Source organism: Aphelocoma coerulescens, chromosome 1A (genome assembly GCF_041296385.1).
Source record: "Aphelocoma coerulescens isolate FSJ_1873_10779 chromosome 1A, UR_Acoe_1.0, whole genome shotgun sequence".
Taxonomy (NCBI): domain Eukaryota; kingdom Metazoa; phylum Chordata; class Aves; order Passeriformes; family Corvidae; genus Aphelocoma; species Aphelocoma coerulescens.
Genome location: NC_091014.1, coordinates 79,831,472 through 79,849,277, shown reverse-complemented (window position 1 = coordinate 79,849,277; position 17,806 = coordinate 79,831,472). Strand labels below are relative to the sequence as shown.

At 43.7% G+C, this 17,806-nt stretch overlaps 1 protein-coding gene across 1 annotated transcript in view; it reads left to right on the top strand.

Annotated features, from left to right (window-relative positions):
• The first annotated feature begins 804 nt into the window (after positions 1 to 804).
• LOC138104492 (IQ motif and SEC7 domain-containing protein 3-like) overlaps positions 805 to 17,806 on the top strand; it is a 44,597-nt gene continuing 27,595 nt past the window's right edge. Inside the window, exons 1-2 of the mRNA XM_069003788.1 lie at positions 805 to 1,131; positions 1,177 to 1,304. Coding sequence (XP_068859889.1) covers positions 805 to 1,131; positions 1,177 to 1,304 — 455 coding nt within the window. The remainder of the gene's footprint in view (positions 1,132 to 1,176; positions 1,305 to 17,806) is intronic.

Genomic DNA, 17,806 nt, shown 5'->3' with positions numbered 1-17,806 from the left:
GGGGAGGCTTCAGTTGGGTATTATGAAAAATTTCTTCACTGCAAGAGTAGTTAAGCATTAGTACAGGCTGCCCAGGGAAGTGTGGAAGTCCCAAATACAAGCAGAAGACATGGCTCTTAGTGCTATGCTTTAGTGGGCATGGTGCTGTTCAGTCAAAGGTTGGACTTGCTGATCTTGGAGGACGTTTCCAACCTTAATGATTCTATGTTTCTAACCAGGTAAAAACAGAGACGTTATCAACACGGCAGCCAAAACTAGACAGAATTATTCAAGTCACTCAGGAAAAAAAACCCCAAAGAAATCACCGAGCCACCCTGGGTAACGAAAGCACAGCAACACTCAGAAACGCCGGTCAGGGAAGAGGAGAAGACCGGGTGCTGGAGGGGCTGGAAAGGGCCCCGCAGAGGGCTCGCCCCGGCCCCGGCCGCTCCGCTCGGCAGCGCAGCGAGGCGCCAGCGGCACGGGGGCGCGGCCGGGCGGACAGGAGCCGGCGGCGGGCAGCGCTCCCGAGAGAGCACCGGGACGGGACCGGAGGACGGACGGGACCCCCGGCACCCCCGGGACCCCGCCACCCACCGCCCCGGTGCCCCCCGCGCGTGCGCGGTGCGGCCGGGGCCGGACGCGCGCGGGGGCCCCTCCCCCCGCTCCCGTCCCTGCCCCCCTGCGGGAGCGCGCGGCCGCCGGCGGCGCGGATGCGCGTGCCCGTGCGCGCGGGGCGGCGAGGCGCGTGCCCGCATCCCGCGCCGCTCTCGCCGGAGCGCCGGCGGGCGGGCGGGCGGCGGGGCCCGCGCCGGCGGCCGGGGCATGGAGAGCCTGCTGGAGAACCCGGTGCGCGCCGTGCTCTACCTGAAGGAGCTCACCGCCATCGTGCAGAACCAGCAGAGCCTCATCCACACCCAGCGCCAGCGCATCGACGAGCTGGAGCGGCGGCTGGACGAGCTGAGCACCGAGAACCGCAGCCTCCGCGGGCAGCAGCAGCGGCAGCCGGCCCCCGCCGAGCCGCCGGCGGCCCCCGCCGAGCCGCCCCAGGGCCCCCCGCCCGAGCAGCCCCCGCCGCCGCCGGGCCAGCCCGAGCCGCTTCAGCACCACCAACAGCTCCCGGCTCAGCCGCCGCCGCCCGCGGGCAAAGCAGCACCGGCGGGGCCCGGCGGCGGCGGGCGGGCTGCCGGCCACCAGCACCCCCCGCCGCAGCCCCACCAGCACCCCGCCGAGAAGGACGGCAGGGACAAGGGCTGCTGCGCCGCGCTGCTCCAGCACAAGACCCCCCAGGCCATCGGCAAAGGCGTCCTGAGCCGGAGAGCGGAGTAAGTGCGAAGGGGGAGAGGGGGCGGGCAGGGGTGGCGGCGGGGAGCGGGAGCGTAGCGGGCTCTCTCCGGGCCCGCATCCAGCAGGGAACTGGGTTATACCCCCCTGCAGCCTCGCACGGAGGGAGAGGCAGTGTGTGGGTGGGTGGGGAATCCCTCCCTCGATGCGTTCTCGGGGAGAGCAGGCAGAGTGCAAAGAGGAGCCAGGATGCTGCTTCCAAGACGCATCAGCCTCCCGGTTCACCGCGCTCATTCCTGTAGACAAGTGTCTGTAGCCCGTTTGGAGCCCCTCGGGCAGCTCACCCGCGGTGCTCACACACGGCATCGTGCCCTCATTGTCTGTCAGAAATAAATAGGTCCGTGATCTACGATGAGTGCGGTTTAATCCAGGCACGGAAAGCCTCGCAAAGCACAGCAGCGTTGTGGTCGCTTCTGTTTGCCTTAAGTTGCTGGTATCTATCAAAAAAACCCCCATCATCCCTGGAGTGAGCTGGGGTTTTCCTGCCCTCTCTGATGTAAGGGGTACATTATATTGTATGTGATGTATATATGTTCATAGAGATGTAGATTCTGTACTTAGGTTTGACATTTAGGGTGCTTATCGCACTCGTGTGTGGGTTGTCTTTTTTCCCTGTCTTTTTTTTTGTTGTTGTGTGTGGGGTTTTTTTGTTTTTGTTTTTGTTTTTTGTTTGTTTGGTTTTGTTTTGTTTGTTTGGGTTTTTTTGTTTGTTTTTGGTGAGTGGCACCTGACACTGATCCAGCTCTCCAAAAGGACAAGGTATTTTTTGCTGGTCTCTCATCTTCAGTGAAGAAAGCTTGACTACTAGGACTGGATACTGAAATGTACTGTGTGCACATGAATGTATAGTAAACAAAGATGAGCATTCCAGCACTATAGGTGGTGGAAAGGGCTACTATTGAAGAGCAAAATTCTCTTGGATTATGTATTCAGTATATGCCATCAGTTCATCAGCTGGTAATTACAGCTGCAGTCAGTACTGTAATTTCCTTTGTTTAGGCACTTCGAAAGAGGGGGTTGTTTTCTGGTTGAAAGCCAGAGTTCGTGAAGTTAGAAGGAGAAGGAGCATAGTTTCTGCTGTGGCATCTTTCAGATAAGAAAGAAACTAATATAAGTAGTAAAACTAGATTGAAATATCTTTCCTAGAATTGTCTCTATTGTCTTGGTTACGGTAATGTCAAAACAAGTGAAGTGCACAACACACAAGTACACAAATGAAGTACACAAACCCAAAACATCTTCCTTGTCTCTTTTGACAATTTAAATAAAGGGACCCTTCTCTCTCATGTTTGTTTTGAATACACAAGCAGAGCTACAACATGGAGCTGGATTTTCCACTGGTGTAAGTAGAGTTACACCACTTCATAACAGCTAAGCATCTTTCATGTGGGTCTATGAAAATCAGAGAAGATATTGCTATTGAAAGGAATGCTATTAAAGGAATAGGTACAGTCAAGGCATGCTTGAATCCCAAAAAGCATATGTTTGCTTCCAAAATACTGCACTGTAAGTCTCAATTTTGCAATCACAACTTAGAGGAAGTGAGTGGGCTCCTCAGAGTATTAATGCAGGTAGTAAGCCTTTGCAGGATCTGGCTCTTATTCATTATGAAATAGCTGGAGTTTAAAAAAAGAAGTGGGGCCAGATCCTGAACTCATGCCGATTAGTGTAAATCCAGAATAGCATGGTTTGAATCCCTCAAGTCAAACCAGTAAGAAACCCAAATAGAAATGCATAATCAACCTCATTGTTTTTTCAGGAGTGACTCCCTGCAGTGAAGGCTGTGTAAGAAACATCATCTCGGCAAGGGCTTTCCTTGCTTCTGCACAGAGTTTCTAACATACGTCATTACATGAACTGAAGAATCAATTTCTATGCATAAGCCTAAATACTTCCTCCTTATCTGAGCTCTTTTCACAGTGGTGTTTGACTGGTGGAAGAATTGTAGGGTTTTTTCCTTCATGCCAAAATGCACAAAGAGAAGTGCATTAAGAACACAGCTGATTGCTGGTATATCATATGATGATCTTTCTATTTCAGATAGATAGATAGAAGGCTGGATGGAGCCTTTTTTGTGGAAAGTCAGGGCTGCTGCTGGGGATAACAGAGCAATCCCTGCAGCGTTCTTCGCTCAGGAAGATTAAAATAGACTGCTTCTGTTTCCTTCTATAGCTTAGGCAAACCAAAATCTTTGTATAGAAAAGGAAATAGGAGAGGTGCCAAACAGTCTACATTTCTTACTCCTGCAGGTTCTTTTTTTCCCCCACTGATTGTATATACTGGGTTTCATCCTCTCTTGTCTGTGACTGTTAGAGAGAAATCAAAGAGACTGCAAAATTTAACTTAAAGGCAACTTGGATGAAGGGTGACAAGTCTTTCACCACCTATTGACAGGATGCCCAATACACCTTATGATTCAGCTCACCAACCTGCGAGTTGTATTTTTGCTTTTTTGTGACAGCAGGGGACAGATGCGTTAATACCTGCACGGACCAGGTATCTGGTCTCTCTTCCTTCCTTCCTTCCCCCCATGTCCAAAAATATTTTTCCCTCTATTATAAACCCTAACATTCAATGTTATCTATTTTTTTTCTTAGCTAAGTGTAGAGGACTGATTGTTCACTACAGAAAATGGCCACTCTAAACAGAACAAAAAGGATATTTTAGCTTGCTGGGATGCGGTGGCTGAAAGCAGGGGTTAAAGCAACACCCAGGCAGTGCCCCCCCATCACTGCCCAGTAGTGGAATTTCCTCTGCCTTCCCAAACCAGGAGGTTCTGACAGCACGTTTAAGTGTGGACTTGTGCTGGTCCTTCTCACCTCAGACATGGCCCAGGGATTTTGCTCATTTTGAGTCAGGTTTGAGGGTTTTTTGCAGCCCAGCTTACCTCAGGCTCTGGATAGAAGTGAAGACCTGAGCTTTTGGACACATGTGACTATTCATGTCAGCTTGGACAGTCTTCCATGAGGGATGTCTTCTGCAACCAAAACATCTCTCTTATTTTAGGGGAAACTTCAGTCTTATTTTTGCTGTTAGTTTTTGTAAAAACTGACAACTTTTCTTTCTTTAAAGCCTTTAAAAAAAAAAACCCAACCAAAACCTACATTTTAAAAGGGAACAAAAGCAAGCCTATCTCTGGAAATGGAAGAATTCCTGAGTTATGCAGAGGCCCCTAGTTCTTGCTGTATGTTTTTGTGTGGGAAAGGTGGCACTGAGCTTACCTATGAAAGGAGAGGAGGAAAAGGAGAAAGATTTTTGCAGAGATTTTCAGCAAGAATTAGGTTGATTATTATTCCACAGCATCTGTCTCTTCCTACCTTAGGAGGCTATTGCATAAGCACCTCACAGCTTTAAAAACAAAAAAATAAGGTCATTCGTCATGGAATGTTTTGCTTCAAAAACACAGGTTGCCAAATTAGCATAGCAAAGATCACCCCTACTAGGAAGCCTCTTGTCTTAAGGGACCATCCTAAAGTGTCGGCAAATGCTGCGAGTATAAATTTTCCATCCCTTCTTTATCAGAATGCAACCTTCTTTGCCAATCCCCAGTACCCTTCATTGAGTATCAGGGAAATGCCACAGGGTTGAATTTAGCAGATTAAGTCTAAATGACCCAAATCCTGCTGGTTTTTATCAGAGAAACTCTCAGTAGGAGCTGTCTATGGAAAGACTTCAGATTCTGAGCCCAGGCATTACTGGGAAAACTCACTCCGATAAATACAATTAGAATAATAGCTAATAATCTGTTATAGTTCCTTCCATCAAAAGACATGGCTGCAATTCACAAACATTTTGTATTAAAGTGGCCTTAAAGTCTTCTTTTAACCATGTCATCAACAGTGAAAAGAAGACATAGAAACAGTATTTGTCTGGCGTGACATAATGGATCTAAGTATTGTCTTTAAATTAGTAGCCTGTGTTTGCTCTACAAGATAACTCCTCATGCAAAACAAACTCTTAGAACTCTTAGAAGAATTTTTCTAACATCACATTTTCCCAGACGTCTTAAAGCTAATTTTGGACTTGCATTGGACTGAAATTTATATTATTTTATTTTGTATTGGTTTAGAATAGAATTTTTTATCTTAGTAAAGAGGCAAATTTTAAAAGATGATGTTAAAGTCACTTAGTTGCTTTTGTGTTCTGAGACTGTTTGCTGTTTTTTTGTTAATTTCAAAAGCTCAATTATGTAACTTTAAAATGAAGATATTGCATATGCAGAGGTGCTGTTTTCCATAATTTTTCTTTTTAACTATGCGTTGATGTTCTATTCTATGGATTATCTCCAGGGTAAAGGCATTAGAAAAACTTCTACAGATTTCAATGGGAGCTAACAATAACTGTAAATATTATGGTTTACCATTAACATATTTTGCTATATTTGTGCATTGCACCAGCACAGAAATACCTCCAGCAATTAAAAAAAAAGATCAGAACAATTCCAAATGGCTCGTGTACCCCAGATATCCATTCCTTTCACTTTGGGCACACAAGGAATGCTACTTTTGCCCTCTTCTTTCAGTCTCTTGGTTTTCCTCCAGCATATTTCAGGGTTTAACTCCCTTGAGCTTTCACACACCAGAAATAGTTGCATTGGTGCTGCCCTGGGTTCTGCAAATCCCTGCTAGCAATGTACTGTCTCAGCATCAGGAGTTATTTGGAGTCGAGTGCTGTAAGCGGGTTTCAAATGACAGGGGTCTGCATTGGCACAGCTTCACAGATGCTAAAGCCCTGCTTAGATTATTTTGGAATAAAGAGCATACCCAAGAGGAAAACAGAAAGAAGACTCTCTGACTACATCCCATATAAAGATATATCCATGCTGCTTCCATTGCAGTCAGCTAAGATACATCTTATGACACAAACACACCTGCATTGTACCTACAGCAGGGCCTGTAAAATCCAGGCAGAGAAATATGGAGTTAATGGTTCACAACAATATTTAAGAAATAGCAGACGAAGTGAGAGATGGAAAAGGACTTGGCTTAGGAAAGGTTCAGGATGAAGTTCTAGGTATAGAATTGCTGAGTAAGGACAGCACAAGGACTTCTACCCATAGGGATAACACTACTGCAGGAAGCTGTATAAAGTCCCAGCCAGAGCAATTACAGTGTCAAGGCTGAAATTTCTATTGTGAGAAATCTCCTTGATGGGATGGGAGCATCAGGAAGTAATAACAAGAAAGGAATCTTTGAGAAACAATGTCTAGCAGTGCTTTGGACAAACACATCCTCTCTATCTTGAGTCCTGACCCCAGTTAGAGCAGTATCCGGAGTAGCTAAGACTTGTACTAATCATTTAGCAAGAGAAGCTGGGGGCTGGAAACAACAGCAAGAAGCTGAAATTTAAAATGCTTAAATAAGAAGGGATGCAAATGCATTATTTTGGGTTTGTTTTATAAGATGGTGATACTTTTATGTCACTCAGCTGTGTGCTCTGTTGCAACCAGGCTGCTCTTCTGTGGTGGCAAGGGTACCTTTCTTCCATACGCTTTGTATTGACCCATTTGCTGTCACTTCCCAGGCAGATCCAAGATAAGGCTCTGTGAGAAGGCTTTAGGACCAGTGGACTCACATGGCAACACTGTTAGCATTCAAAATAATACACACATGGCTGTTTGGAAAAGAATTAAGGGAAAAGTGTCCCAGCTGAGTGGGTGATAACAATGCCCTTGAGAATTCCTGCCAGGGCCTCAGTGCCAGGTGGCTCTTGGGCTGGCTGTCCCACTCTTCGCAGCAACTGGCACTTCCACATCCTTCATTAAATGATGTGCACAGGAATATCCAGTTTAGGCATGGTTCAGACAGTTTATGCATGCAGCAGGTGGCTACTTATATGAGGTAGACTGTACACATTCCCACCTACTCCGTATTTGAAATTATTTACACTTTTAGTCAGAATAAATCAGAGAAATCTCACCTCAGGATGCTCATGTAGTCCTTAGACAGAGTCAGACCAGAGCTTGTCAGTGGGAAGTTGGGTTTGCTATTAATGATGGTGTCTACTTACTTGTTAAAAAATAAAGTTCACGTGATAAAATGATATGCACTTCTGCAAGAAAAATACCTCTACACAAATCTATATATTAGGCTGTAGAAATGTCTCAGTTTTATTTTTTTTCCTTCTGCCTTGGAATGCAGGTTGAAACAGGAAAAAAGAGCTACAGCCTGTCTACCATAATCTTTCTGTACATAGGGTTTATTCATCTTCTGCTTTTCTGTTATTTTCCCTATAAATGCCATTTTAGGTTGCTTGTTTTCTTCTTTCTTTCCTAGTTCAGAAGTAGTTGATTTCTCTTTTCTAGTCTCAGTTATGAAACCTTTTGTTTTTCTCCCTTAGGAAAATGTTATAGGAAGCCAGAAATAATTCTCTGTTTAAGAGATGGAAAATATTTTATTTGCTTTAAAATTACCTGTCGCCTGTGCTTGTTACTTGGTCCACATTCCATGGAACCAGATAAAAGCAAATAAGAAAAAAATAAAAGAGTAATTTATAAAGACAGGATCTGAAATGTGACCATTTTCTCTTTTTTTCCTAATTAAAAAAAAAAAAAAAGTATATATATGTATATGTTTTTTTCCTCTCAAAGAGATGTATCTTGAAACAAACTAGTATTGTTCTTGTATTCATCTATTCTGGAATATGTAATTTCATACAATTAAGCCCTAGGTGAGAAAATGAGAGTCTTGACTGTTGGATTTGTTCTGCCCAATGGCTCTGATTAAGATCTCAGTTTGAGCATTGGACTAGCAGTCCTAAGATCAAACTTTAATGCCTCCTAAATTTATTTTTAACCGACGTGTGGTGCTGGACTGACCCTTTCCTCTCTGTGTATTTTAAGATCTGTAACAAAGCAGTTGGAGATCTATTGTTATAGACAGGAGTGGGCAGGTAGATCAGGAACAATCCTTTTTTCTAAATTCCAGCATAGGAAGCAGTCTAAAGCTCCTGTCCTTGCTTGCAATGTGTACTGCAAGGCAATATGTATATTTGCACATAAAAAAGAGAATGTATTTGCATGAGCATTTGTCTACAGAAATGTCTCAGAGCCAAGTTGAAACAGCACCTAGTTTCTGTGCTTTTTACATACAGAAAAGCAAATCATCTGCTGGAGGAAACCAGTGCATCTTTACTGACGTCAGTACAGCCATGACAATTTGCATCACCTGAGGATCTGTACCAGATTTTGGGTATCTGTCCTCTCACGCAAATACACATCCCTCCACTGGTGTAAATGAGTGCTGATAATAGCAATGGATAGCAATGCATAGAGATAACAGTGAACAATGAGAAAACCATTAAGCAGCATTCTCATTCCTTCTGTAATAGGTTTGTGATGTTCTCTTACGGTATTTTAATATAAGGTGGTAGGAGTTTTGTTGCTTCAGGGTTATAAAGATATATTTGCTCTTTTGATAATTTTTTTTTTCTTTTCTCTGGGCTGTGTATGCACAGCCTGCTTCTCACACAGGTATTATTGTATTATTTTTATTGTTTTTGCTAAGATTATGCTCATTGCTCAGTTCTTATTTTCATGTAGTCTGAAGTTGCACTTTCTGAGAGAACTAGAAGTGGATCAATATTTTCCATGATTAGTCACATCTAAGAGAGAACATTTTGATGAAATTGAAGTGATTTTGAAAACAAAATTAAAAATGGAAAGTCTCATCCTTCCTGCCCTCCTCTAGCTGAAAACAAGGCGATCTGTGATCTGCAGAACTAATGAAGCTTGGCTTCCAGAAGCTTTGTGTCACAGTTATATTTTCTGATGCCTAACAAGATGTGAGTTCAGATCTAAGCTTCTCCTGGTGTTGAGGCTTTTATAACATCTCGCTCCAACATGGAGACTTCTCTGTGGAGAAATGGCCTCAGTTCACTCAGCAGCCTTTTCCTCATAGGAGAACCTACAAAGTTCTCTCTGTTACACCTGCCAGCTACTTTATGGAACTTGCTAGAGGTTAGTATCTCTGAAATCACTGTAACTGACTCAAACTTGGTTGAAACTCTCTGTGGGATTTGCAGTTACAAAGCAGAAACCCACATAGACACATACACACAGAGAGAAAGAGAGACGCACACACAGGAGGAAAAAAGGAAAATATTATATGATCACAGAAATCATGTTTTTCTTAGGAACTCAAGGAAAAAAGATCAAGTCCTAAGATGTATTTTTGAATCAATGTACCAATACATCAGAATGGCTGAACAGTCCACTCCAAATCTGTGACCCTGTCTTGGAATTGGTGTTCTGTTTGTAAAAGCCACTTAAAAGTCTTATTAAAGTTATGATGGATTGGGAAATTACTGTAGGAATTCAGGGGACATACTGGTAGAGGTTTACCATTGGCAAATTGAGTCTGTTGTTCCTCCTGTCTTTGCATATGAAGTTGGTGGATCATCTTGTTCTACCTCCAACTTTGCATGGGCATGGGCTGCTGCTGAGGCTGCTACTGCTAGAGAGTTTATATTTGCTGAAGCTCATTAAAGCATCTCTGTCATTCTCAAGAGAAGTAGAAAATTGACCCTGGAATTATTATAGCTCTTAAGAAGGCTTGGGATTTTCTTCAGGCTTTGCTGTACTTTGGATGTTTCTTCAAATTCTGACCTTTCTATTAAAATTTAGGACATTGCTGTCAATCTGTTTGTCTCTGTCATGTTGCTTTCTAGGCACTCCTCTGAAGTGGTTCACATTATCCTGCTCCAGTGTGAGAATTGCTCTGGCACTGTTTCTTCTTCAGCCTCAGCATCCAGCATCTTGGTATGGCAGTGCCTGGGTGGATCCTGCCTCCATGGAGCATCTTTGGATCTGCCTCCTGGAGCAGTGTGGTTTTGACCCTTCACAAACTTTTTAAGTGACAGCATTTTCGAAAAGAGAGGGTATTTCTCCAGATTTACAGAGATTATTGCCTTTCTTTTTACCTCAGTGATGGAACCGAGCTCAGCCCTATCTTTTCTTGGTTTTTTTCCCTCCTGTGAGGAATTCTGATTCTGCCTCTTTTGGGCAGTTCAGCTCTGCAGTCAGTTCAGAATTCTCACAGATGTCCTTGTCTTTAATTTGCTGGGTTTTAATTTGCAAATCTATTCCCTGTAGGACACCAGTAAATTGCCTGTGTCTGCCTAGGTACTCACATGGCCCCCTTCACCATAGTAACTGAGTATCTGGATTTGTCCTGATGTCCATGGACACTGGACCACTAACCTTCATCTGAACTAGCAGGGAATCTGAGTAATCTCCTACCTTTGCTCCGAGCATTCACTGATTCCCATGCCAAAGAACTCTCTTCAAGTAATTTTCTTCTATAATGTTTTGTGCTAATAAAGCTGTATCCAGTCAAACTGTTGAAGTAGGTAGACTGCATGGCTCAGTAATTTGTGCTCTTTTACAATCTAGGTAGGTCTAAGAGCCAGATTCTGTCACCACTTAAATGTAAATCTCCGCGGCTGAATTCACTTTACAAGGTGGCTTCAAATTTGAAGAGACATGAGATACCATCATACACATCTTCTGATGTTACAGATCTTCTTGAACTGACTTCCATCCCACCACTGGAGCTAGTTAGAGTTAGCTATTAGCCTGTCAGATTCTCTGCATACTTGCCATGACATTCATTTGGGATGGCACAGCCAACTGCTGTAATGCTTCCCCCAAGAATTCTTAATTACTCATTTGGGAACTGTGATCCCCATGTTAGCTCCAGGAACATCCATTGCTGGTCCCTTGTTTCTGCTGAGAAAGGGGTGAGTTTCTCCTTTTTGTTAAACTGAATACAGAAATATTTTCTTCACTAGACATGCTCTGACTGGAACTATTATACCACCTTTATCACCTCATTTACCATGGCTCCTACAGAGCCATGTGTACAAGCTGATAAGGAATACCAGAGTGTATCCTTGATGGATAAAAAGTGTTGGCAAAGAGCTTGAGTCTCAGACATTTAAAGGCATTTAGCCTCCCCCAAATGGAAGAAAGAATCTACTAGTTTTTAAGGCAGGGATCAGACTTCTGCCAAACTCCATTTGCTTTCACCAAGTTATTTTACAAGCAAGCAGAAGAAAGGAAGTACTGTGACAGGGGAAGAGGGGAAGAAGAGGATGAGAGGCATCTATGGTGTATCTCTGCTCTCTGCTAAGGGCAACCCTCAGGCTGGTTTTAAGTCTATATTAGCCCAGTCTTCAAATCCCAAGCCCAGAAGCACGGCTGGAGTGTTGCCTCAGGAGTACATCCTGGGGGTGTGCACATCTGCATGCTCCCTGAAGCTTCTGCAGCACTCAGAGATAGGACATGCCATAATTTGGGCTTCAGCAGAAGTTATCTGTGGAGGAGGATATGAGGTGGTAGAAGAGTGAACAGCAGTGGAAAGGAGTTAAAAGGGGAAGGGGAGAGGACCCAGTGGAAACTGTAGAATGCAGGAGGGCTAGGAGCCCAGCAGAGGCTCCTGTGAAGTTTTTGAATGCATGGTTCATTTACATGTGTGACTGTAATGATGCTTTGGTGTAGCTGGGGGAGGGATGGAATGACATAGGTTTATGTTCTATTTTTATGAAGCCTCTCACTCAGGAGACATTAATAATAAACAGCAAACACTGAACATTATCCTTAACAGATACTGACCGGTTGAAGCCCAGTAGGCAACTCCTGGGCATAAGGAAGGAGCCCACTACTGTATGCCCAGAGTTTATGTGATTAGTTCTCATCACTGTGGGGTGAGAGGTTTATCAGATCTGATAAAGCAATGCAGTTTAACCTGGTTGGGCAGTGCTTGGGAGATCTCCAAGAAATACCCAGAGTGCTAGGAGAGGACAGTGGAGTACGTCTGCAGATAGCACGATTTTTGGGTTGTCTCTGCCTGCCATTAATAGCTCTGTTTATCAGATTAAATGTTGGGGGTTGACCACCTGTGTCTCCTCACAGGATACACACACACAGAGAAAGGTGTTATTCCTGTTCACATGCCAGAGTAAAATCGTCCTCACATACACCTCACTGTTTTGTCTCATTGACAACAGGCCTCCTTTCCTGTCTTCAACTTGTGAAGTTATTTTCTTTTGTGTAACGTAGGTTTGAGATGCTGACAAATCCTCACTAAGCACTTTACATCCTGCTACCTTAAGCACAAATAGTAATATAAAATAAAAGGAATCAAAGCAATTTTTCTGCTGCAGTTTTTTACAAGGCTTCATTGCAGTCTGCTATGGCCAACTCTCAGATCTAACGCCAGAAACACTCGCATTTAAGAAATAAGCACAAATACACATTAATGTTATATTTAGAAGTGCTTTAGGAAGTAAAGCACTTATTCACAGGAGGAGTATTGCTAGTAAATGTTCCTACCAATATCTAAAAGTGCAGCAAATAGCAAATATGTAAGCTTTTCCTCCAGTATACTTCTAACCATGGCAAGATCTTGTGGCAGGATGAAGAATAGAAATACCATGCAAATGTAAGTAATAATAATAACAACAACAATAATAATGTCTTGTCTGCATTACTGTCTAGCAGTAGATCCTTCAGTTCTTACAAAGGTAGTTCTCATTTGACAGGAGGGAATGAAGACATGGAAAAGTTTTGCTTGAGTTCACCCACTCAAAGCTGGGAGTAAAACCTGTGTCCCAGGGCTCTGATCTGTCAAGTAGGTGCAGTGCCTTGGAAGAGAGACAAATGGGACAAGAAGTGTTAAATGTTATGAGGTCACGTCTATGGCAAAAATAATATTGCTCTAAATCCTGAAATCTGATTTACTCCCTGGACAGCTTGATAGCAAAGAATTTTGGCTAATTAAAGATCTATAATTTGGCTGAAAATCCTTAACAGCCATTCATAATTGGTGTCAGTTATGTACACTAGAAAGAATGAGCATTGGAGGCTGGACACAAAACTGAACATTGAATTTGAGGAGGAACTGAGACACGTGGTTTCACATTGGCAGGGCTGTGAATGTGTATTACGTGCAAGTCCAGCGAGGTTTACAAAAGAAGCTAGTCCAGCAAGAAAATGTGTTGGAGTAAAAAAGTACAGGAAACCACACACACATACTGGAGGTGTTTTGTTTCTTGCATCAATGAACCAGATATGAGTTACACAGAATGATGAGGGGTAGAGAAAGAAGGTAGGTTAAGAATCTATACTCTGCTGTTTCAGTCTGCTTTGATGGCAGAAAGCTCAGCAAGCACCTGGAAGACACCAGAAATATTCCTCTCATGGCAGCCAAAGGAAAAGCCTCTTACAGAGGCAGGCACTGCATGCAGCCTGGGGAAGCAAAAAGTAATTATCACATACAGAAGTGCATATTAGTAAGTTGACAGAGTACCTTTTTCAAAAAATACTGCCTACCAAGACACAGTTTCTTCTTCCCGCAGCTCTATTTCCCCTCCCCCCTGTTCTCCTATTAAGTACAGAGCCATAGAGGGGTCTGCGGCCTTGACCCCTTGTCCCCTGGCACAATCACAGCAGTACATGCAATCACCAAGTCATGCAGACAAAGTCTTGTGCTGTCAGATCTTTCCTGCCTCACCCAAGGAGAGCTCTTGCATGATGGATATGTCTGGCTTAATTGGATTCTGGGCTGAATTTTAATGTCCAGTAATATGAAGAGCATTTGTGTTTGCCCATCCCTCCTGGTTGTGGTACAGGGTTTGATGGTAACAAGTTTCATTAGCTTACTCTGGTTAGCTTTTACCCAGGGACATCACTTTGAAATGGATCGTCCATCCTACCTGGTTTCCCATTCTGTATGGGGGCAGACCCCAGTGCTTCACAGACCCAAGTGCTCTGTGGCATACGCTGGTGCATGGATGATAGCGGGAACACCCTGGGAATTCTTACACAACTTGTACCACAGTCAATAGGTGAATTCAGTGAAGACCTAGGCTGCATTTGTTAACAGCAGAGTTGGCAAGGGAGGTCTGGAACAAGGGCTAGAATGCCTTCAGGATGTGAATGTGCCTTGGATGTTTCTGGAATTTCTTTCTCTTACCAGCAAGGAGTTACTGTGTGGTTACTTTCTCCTCTCAGCTTGTACTGTAGGAGGATTCTGATTTCCTCAATTTGAAAGGACTTAGGATCTTGGAGTATCACGATCTCACTCTCTCTTCATTATCTTCTAGCTCTGTTTTTTTATTTCCCCATTCTGGTGTTATTTGCTGCTGCTTTGAATTCCCTGAGGTGAACGCTAACCAGAGGCACAATTAGTAACTGTTCCCTGGGGATCCAGTGTAGCACTAGTTGAAGATATTTCACAAAAAATAGTTTAAATAAGACCAATTCAATGACATTGCTCTATTACTAATCCTTTTTTTAAAGTCACAAAGAAAAGTTAGGACCTGAGTGGCTCCTGATAATACAGTGGCATTTGCAAAGATAGCAAGAATGAAACTGGCCTTCAGGAAAAGACCTTAGAGCCCCTCTCCAAACTTCACTGACTCCTTCCAGACAGCATGACCTGTTTATTCTTACTTAGGTCACCCTTGTTCCTCTTTCTCATTTGCAATTTTAACCTCTCTTTGCCCCAAACCTCTGTTCTACAGCTCTGCTTTGAGAGCAGAGTGTGCAAGCTACACTGTAGGGGCTGTGTTTGAATATAGCAGTGCTGAGAACAAGGCTATGAGGAAGGTTTCTGCTGCTCAATTCCCAGAGAGCTCTTGGGAGGACAAGAAGCATGGCATGACAGCATGTACTGAACAGTAGGATAGGTAGGATGAAGTGGCATGGGGATGATACACCTGTATCCTTATTAGAATATGTCTTCCTTTCCCTCTAGATATACATATCTGGCAGGCAGGTGAAGTCTGAAGGAATGAGGGGTTCAAAAGTACATAAACATATATAGTCACTCACCATTGTCTATGAACTGTCATGTGCTTTATGTCACCTCTACTCAGTTTTTACAACTGGTGACTTACATGGGTTTCAGAAACCCACTGAATTAACAAAATCATCAATAAGGAAAGATGGAAGGGAATATTTGCCCGTTTTTTTTTAAAATGAACTTCACATTTAATTGTTTTGTTTAGTGGTACAGTGATGACTACAGAAAAAAGTCAGCTCTTTTGACCTGTGTCTTCTGCTTCAAAGAGTAAGTGAGCACATTCTGAACCTGAGACTAAGAATGCCCCAGAGACAGCTTAGGAGAAACTCTGAGTAAGCAAAAAAGAAGTCATGCTACAAAAATGAAAAACTAAGGAGAGCCTTCTAAGCAAGAGGAGTCAAGCTTGGGAAACTTCTGACAGGGCACAAAAAAACACAGGTGGGAGCTCTCAGTAGGCAAGCAAAATGCAGACTGAAGCAAGCCAAATGCTGCCTACCTGTCACCCAGTTCCAGCCCTACACTGGCACAAAGAGCCACAGTTACATGTGCTACTCAAATCAAGTGTAGCCTTCTTCAGTATCAACATTCAGACCACAGCCTGTGGAGCTAAAAGACTCCTCTTTTAGGAGGAGTCTCTCCCTCACTCTTTTAGGCAACCTCTTTTGCCTCTCCATTCCTGAGCTGTTGTAGCAGATAGTGTGGCAGGTGCTGTAGGATCAGCAGCAGCCATGGCTTTACTTTGGCACAAACTTCAGCGATGTATTTATGCTGCAGCAGAGGATGCTCCTATTTAAACTGAAATAGTAGCTTTTGTCTACTGCCACTACCCTCTGCTAGCTGGGGAGGTCTCTGGTGACAGTCTGACCACAGAGTGGCTACCATCTCAGTAGGCTACCATGTGTTTGAATTAAGATAAACTAAAGTGAGCTTAGTGGTGTTTCTGTGGGTAACAAATCCAAGTTTGCTCATCAGAGATGTTGTGAAAGTCCAGAACTGCGCTTGTGAGGGTGGAGTTGCTGGGCAGAATGTATACAAGAGGTCTGCATTTTAAGAAAGAGACATGGGTAACTGGAGGAAGTGATGCTGCAGGACTCAGATGAAGACTGAGTGTTGTGCAAAGGACTAGCACAGGCTGCATGTGGCAAGATGGGTGAAGGAAAAAGACTGGAGTAGCATGAGAAAGAGTAAGACAGAATTCTAATGCATCCAATCCACCCTGGAAGAACAAGCAGTATATAAATTATATACTTATATATATAAGTATATATACAGATATACATCTTCCTGCATCAGCAGCAGAGCTATGTGGATGAGCAGGTCTGGGCTAACAGGGTTTGGGGGTACTGGCAGCGATATGGGTGCTCAGGACTAAGCTAAAGCAGGTGCTGCAGGTGCACAAAGAAAACCTGCCTGCACTGTGCTTGCCACAGACAATTGCTATTAATCTTTTGCTTCCCCAAGCACTGATATTCATATAAATTATGAAGGAAAAAGAGAAGTTCCTCAAATGAAGCAGGAAAGGTTCTGTAGCTTCATATTTATGAACTTAGATAAAAGAGAACTTGATAGGGATCTGGAAAAGTGACATCTCAATTTTATCCTGCCCGTCATGGTGATGAATGCAAGCGCTGGCTGATTACTTGCTACTGACCCCTCCCTTTCCCTTGTCCGCTTTAAAGTTCCATTTCTCAGGGCCTCCTTTTCACTGAACAGTTCAGGCTGTTCTTTGTCCTTACAGCCTTGTGATCTCTACTAACACCAAGCCAGAAATCGCCTCATTTGCTGATAGGTATTCTAGTTAATAACAGCAAGTCCATCCACTGAGGATATTTCTGGCCTGCTTTGCAAGATGGGAATGCTCTTTCAATGACACAATGCTGGCATACCTGTGGGGATGCTTGCACCCATGTGTGTACCTGCACGTTGCACACAGTCTATGCACCCCTGGGAACCTGGGATGACCCATGACACTCACCAAGCCGTAATTATAATGGTGGAGAGAGCATAACAATTCCACAGATGGCTGAAAATCTCCTGGGTAGAAAGCCTTGCTGAATTTCCATGCACAGGATTTCTCTGTGTGTGTGCGACTGTTTGGGGATTTGACTATGAAGAATCTAAACCAATTTTCTGAATCAGTCTTTTGATGTTGTCGTTTTAATTATTAATTACATAAGAATAGGTTTACAAGAAAAGATAGCTCAAGCTATCTCCCAAACAGCATTCAAACCAGTCTCCAAAATAAAGACTTTTCACAGAATAAACTCTGGATCTAAAAAGAAAATGACTCATATATTTTGTCTGTTTCCAGTGTCTTCCAGATGCTTAGTGTGGCATTCCTGTTCTGTTACTTTGCCACAAATGGAGAGTAACCATGGAAGGCAATGAAGCCAATCCAGCTGAAGTCCACAGCCATGAACAGGCAGAAGTGAGGAGAGAGGAGGGGCCTTTGGTGTTCTAGTGGCCCTGCAGGCAACAGATTGAGATTTAATTAAACTTTTAGTAGCTGGATTGAGCAGTTAATAGAGGAAGTTATTTCAGCCTTATAGAAGTACAAGCTGCATTGCTGACAGAAAAAAAGATCCTGAATAAGCAAACAAGAAGGGTAGTACACTGTATCAGTAGAGGCTGTTGCCTGTGTGAGAACAATTGGCTGTAGCAATGGACGTGGCATGGCT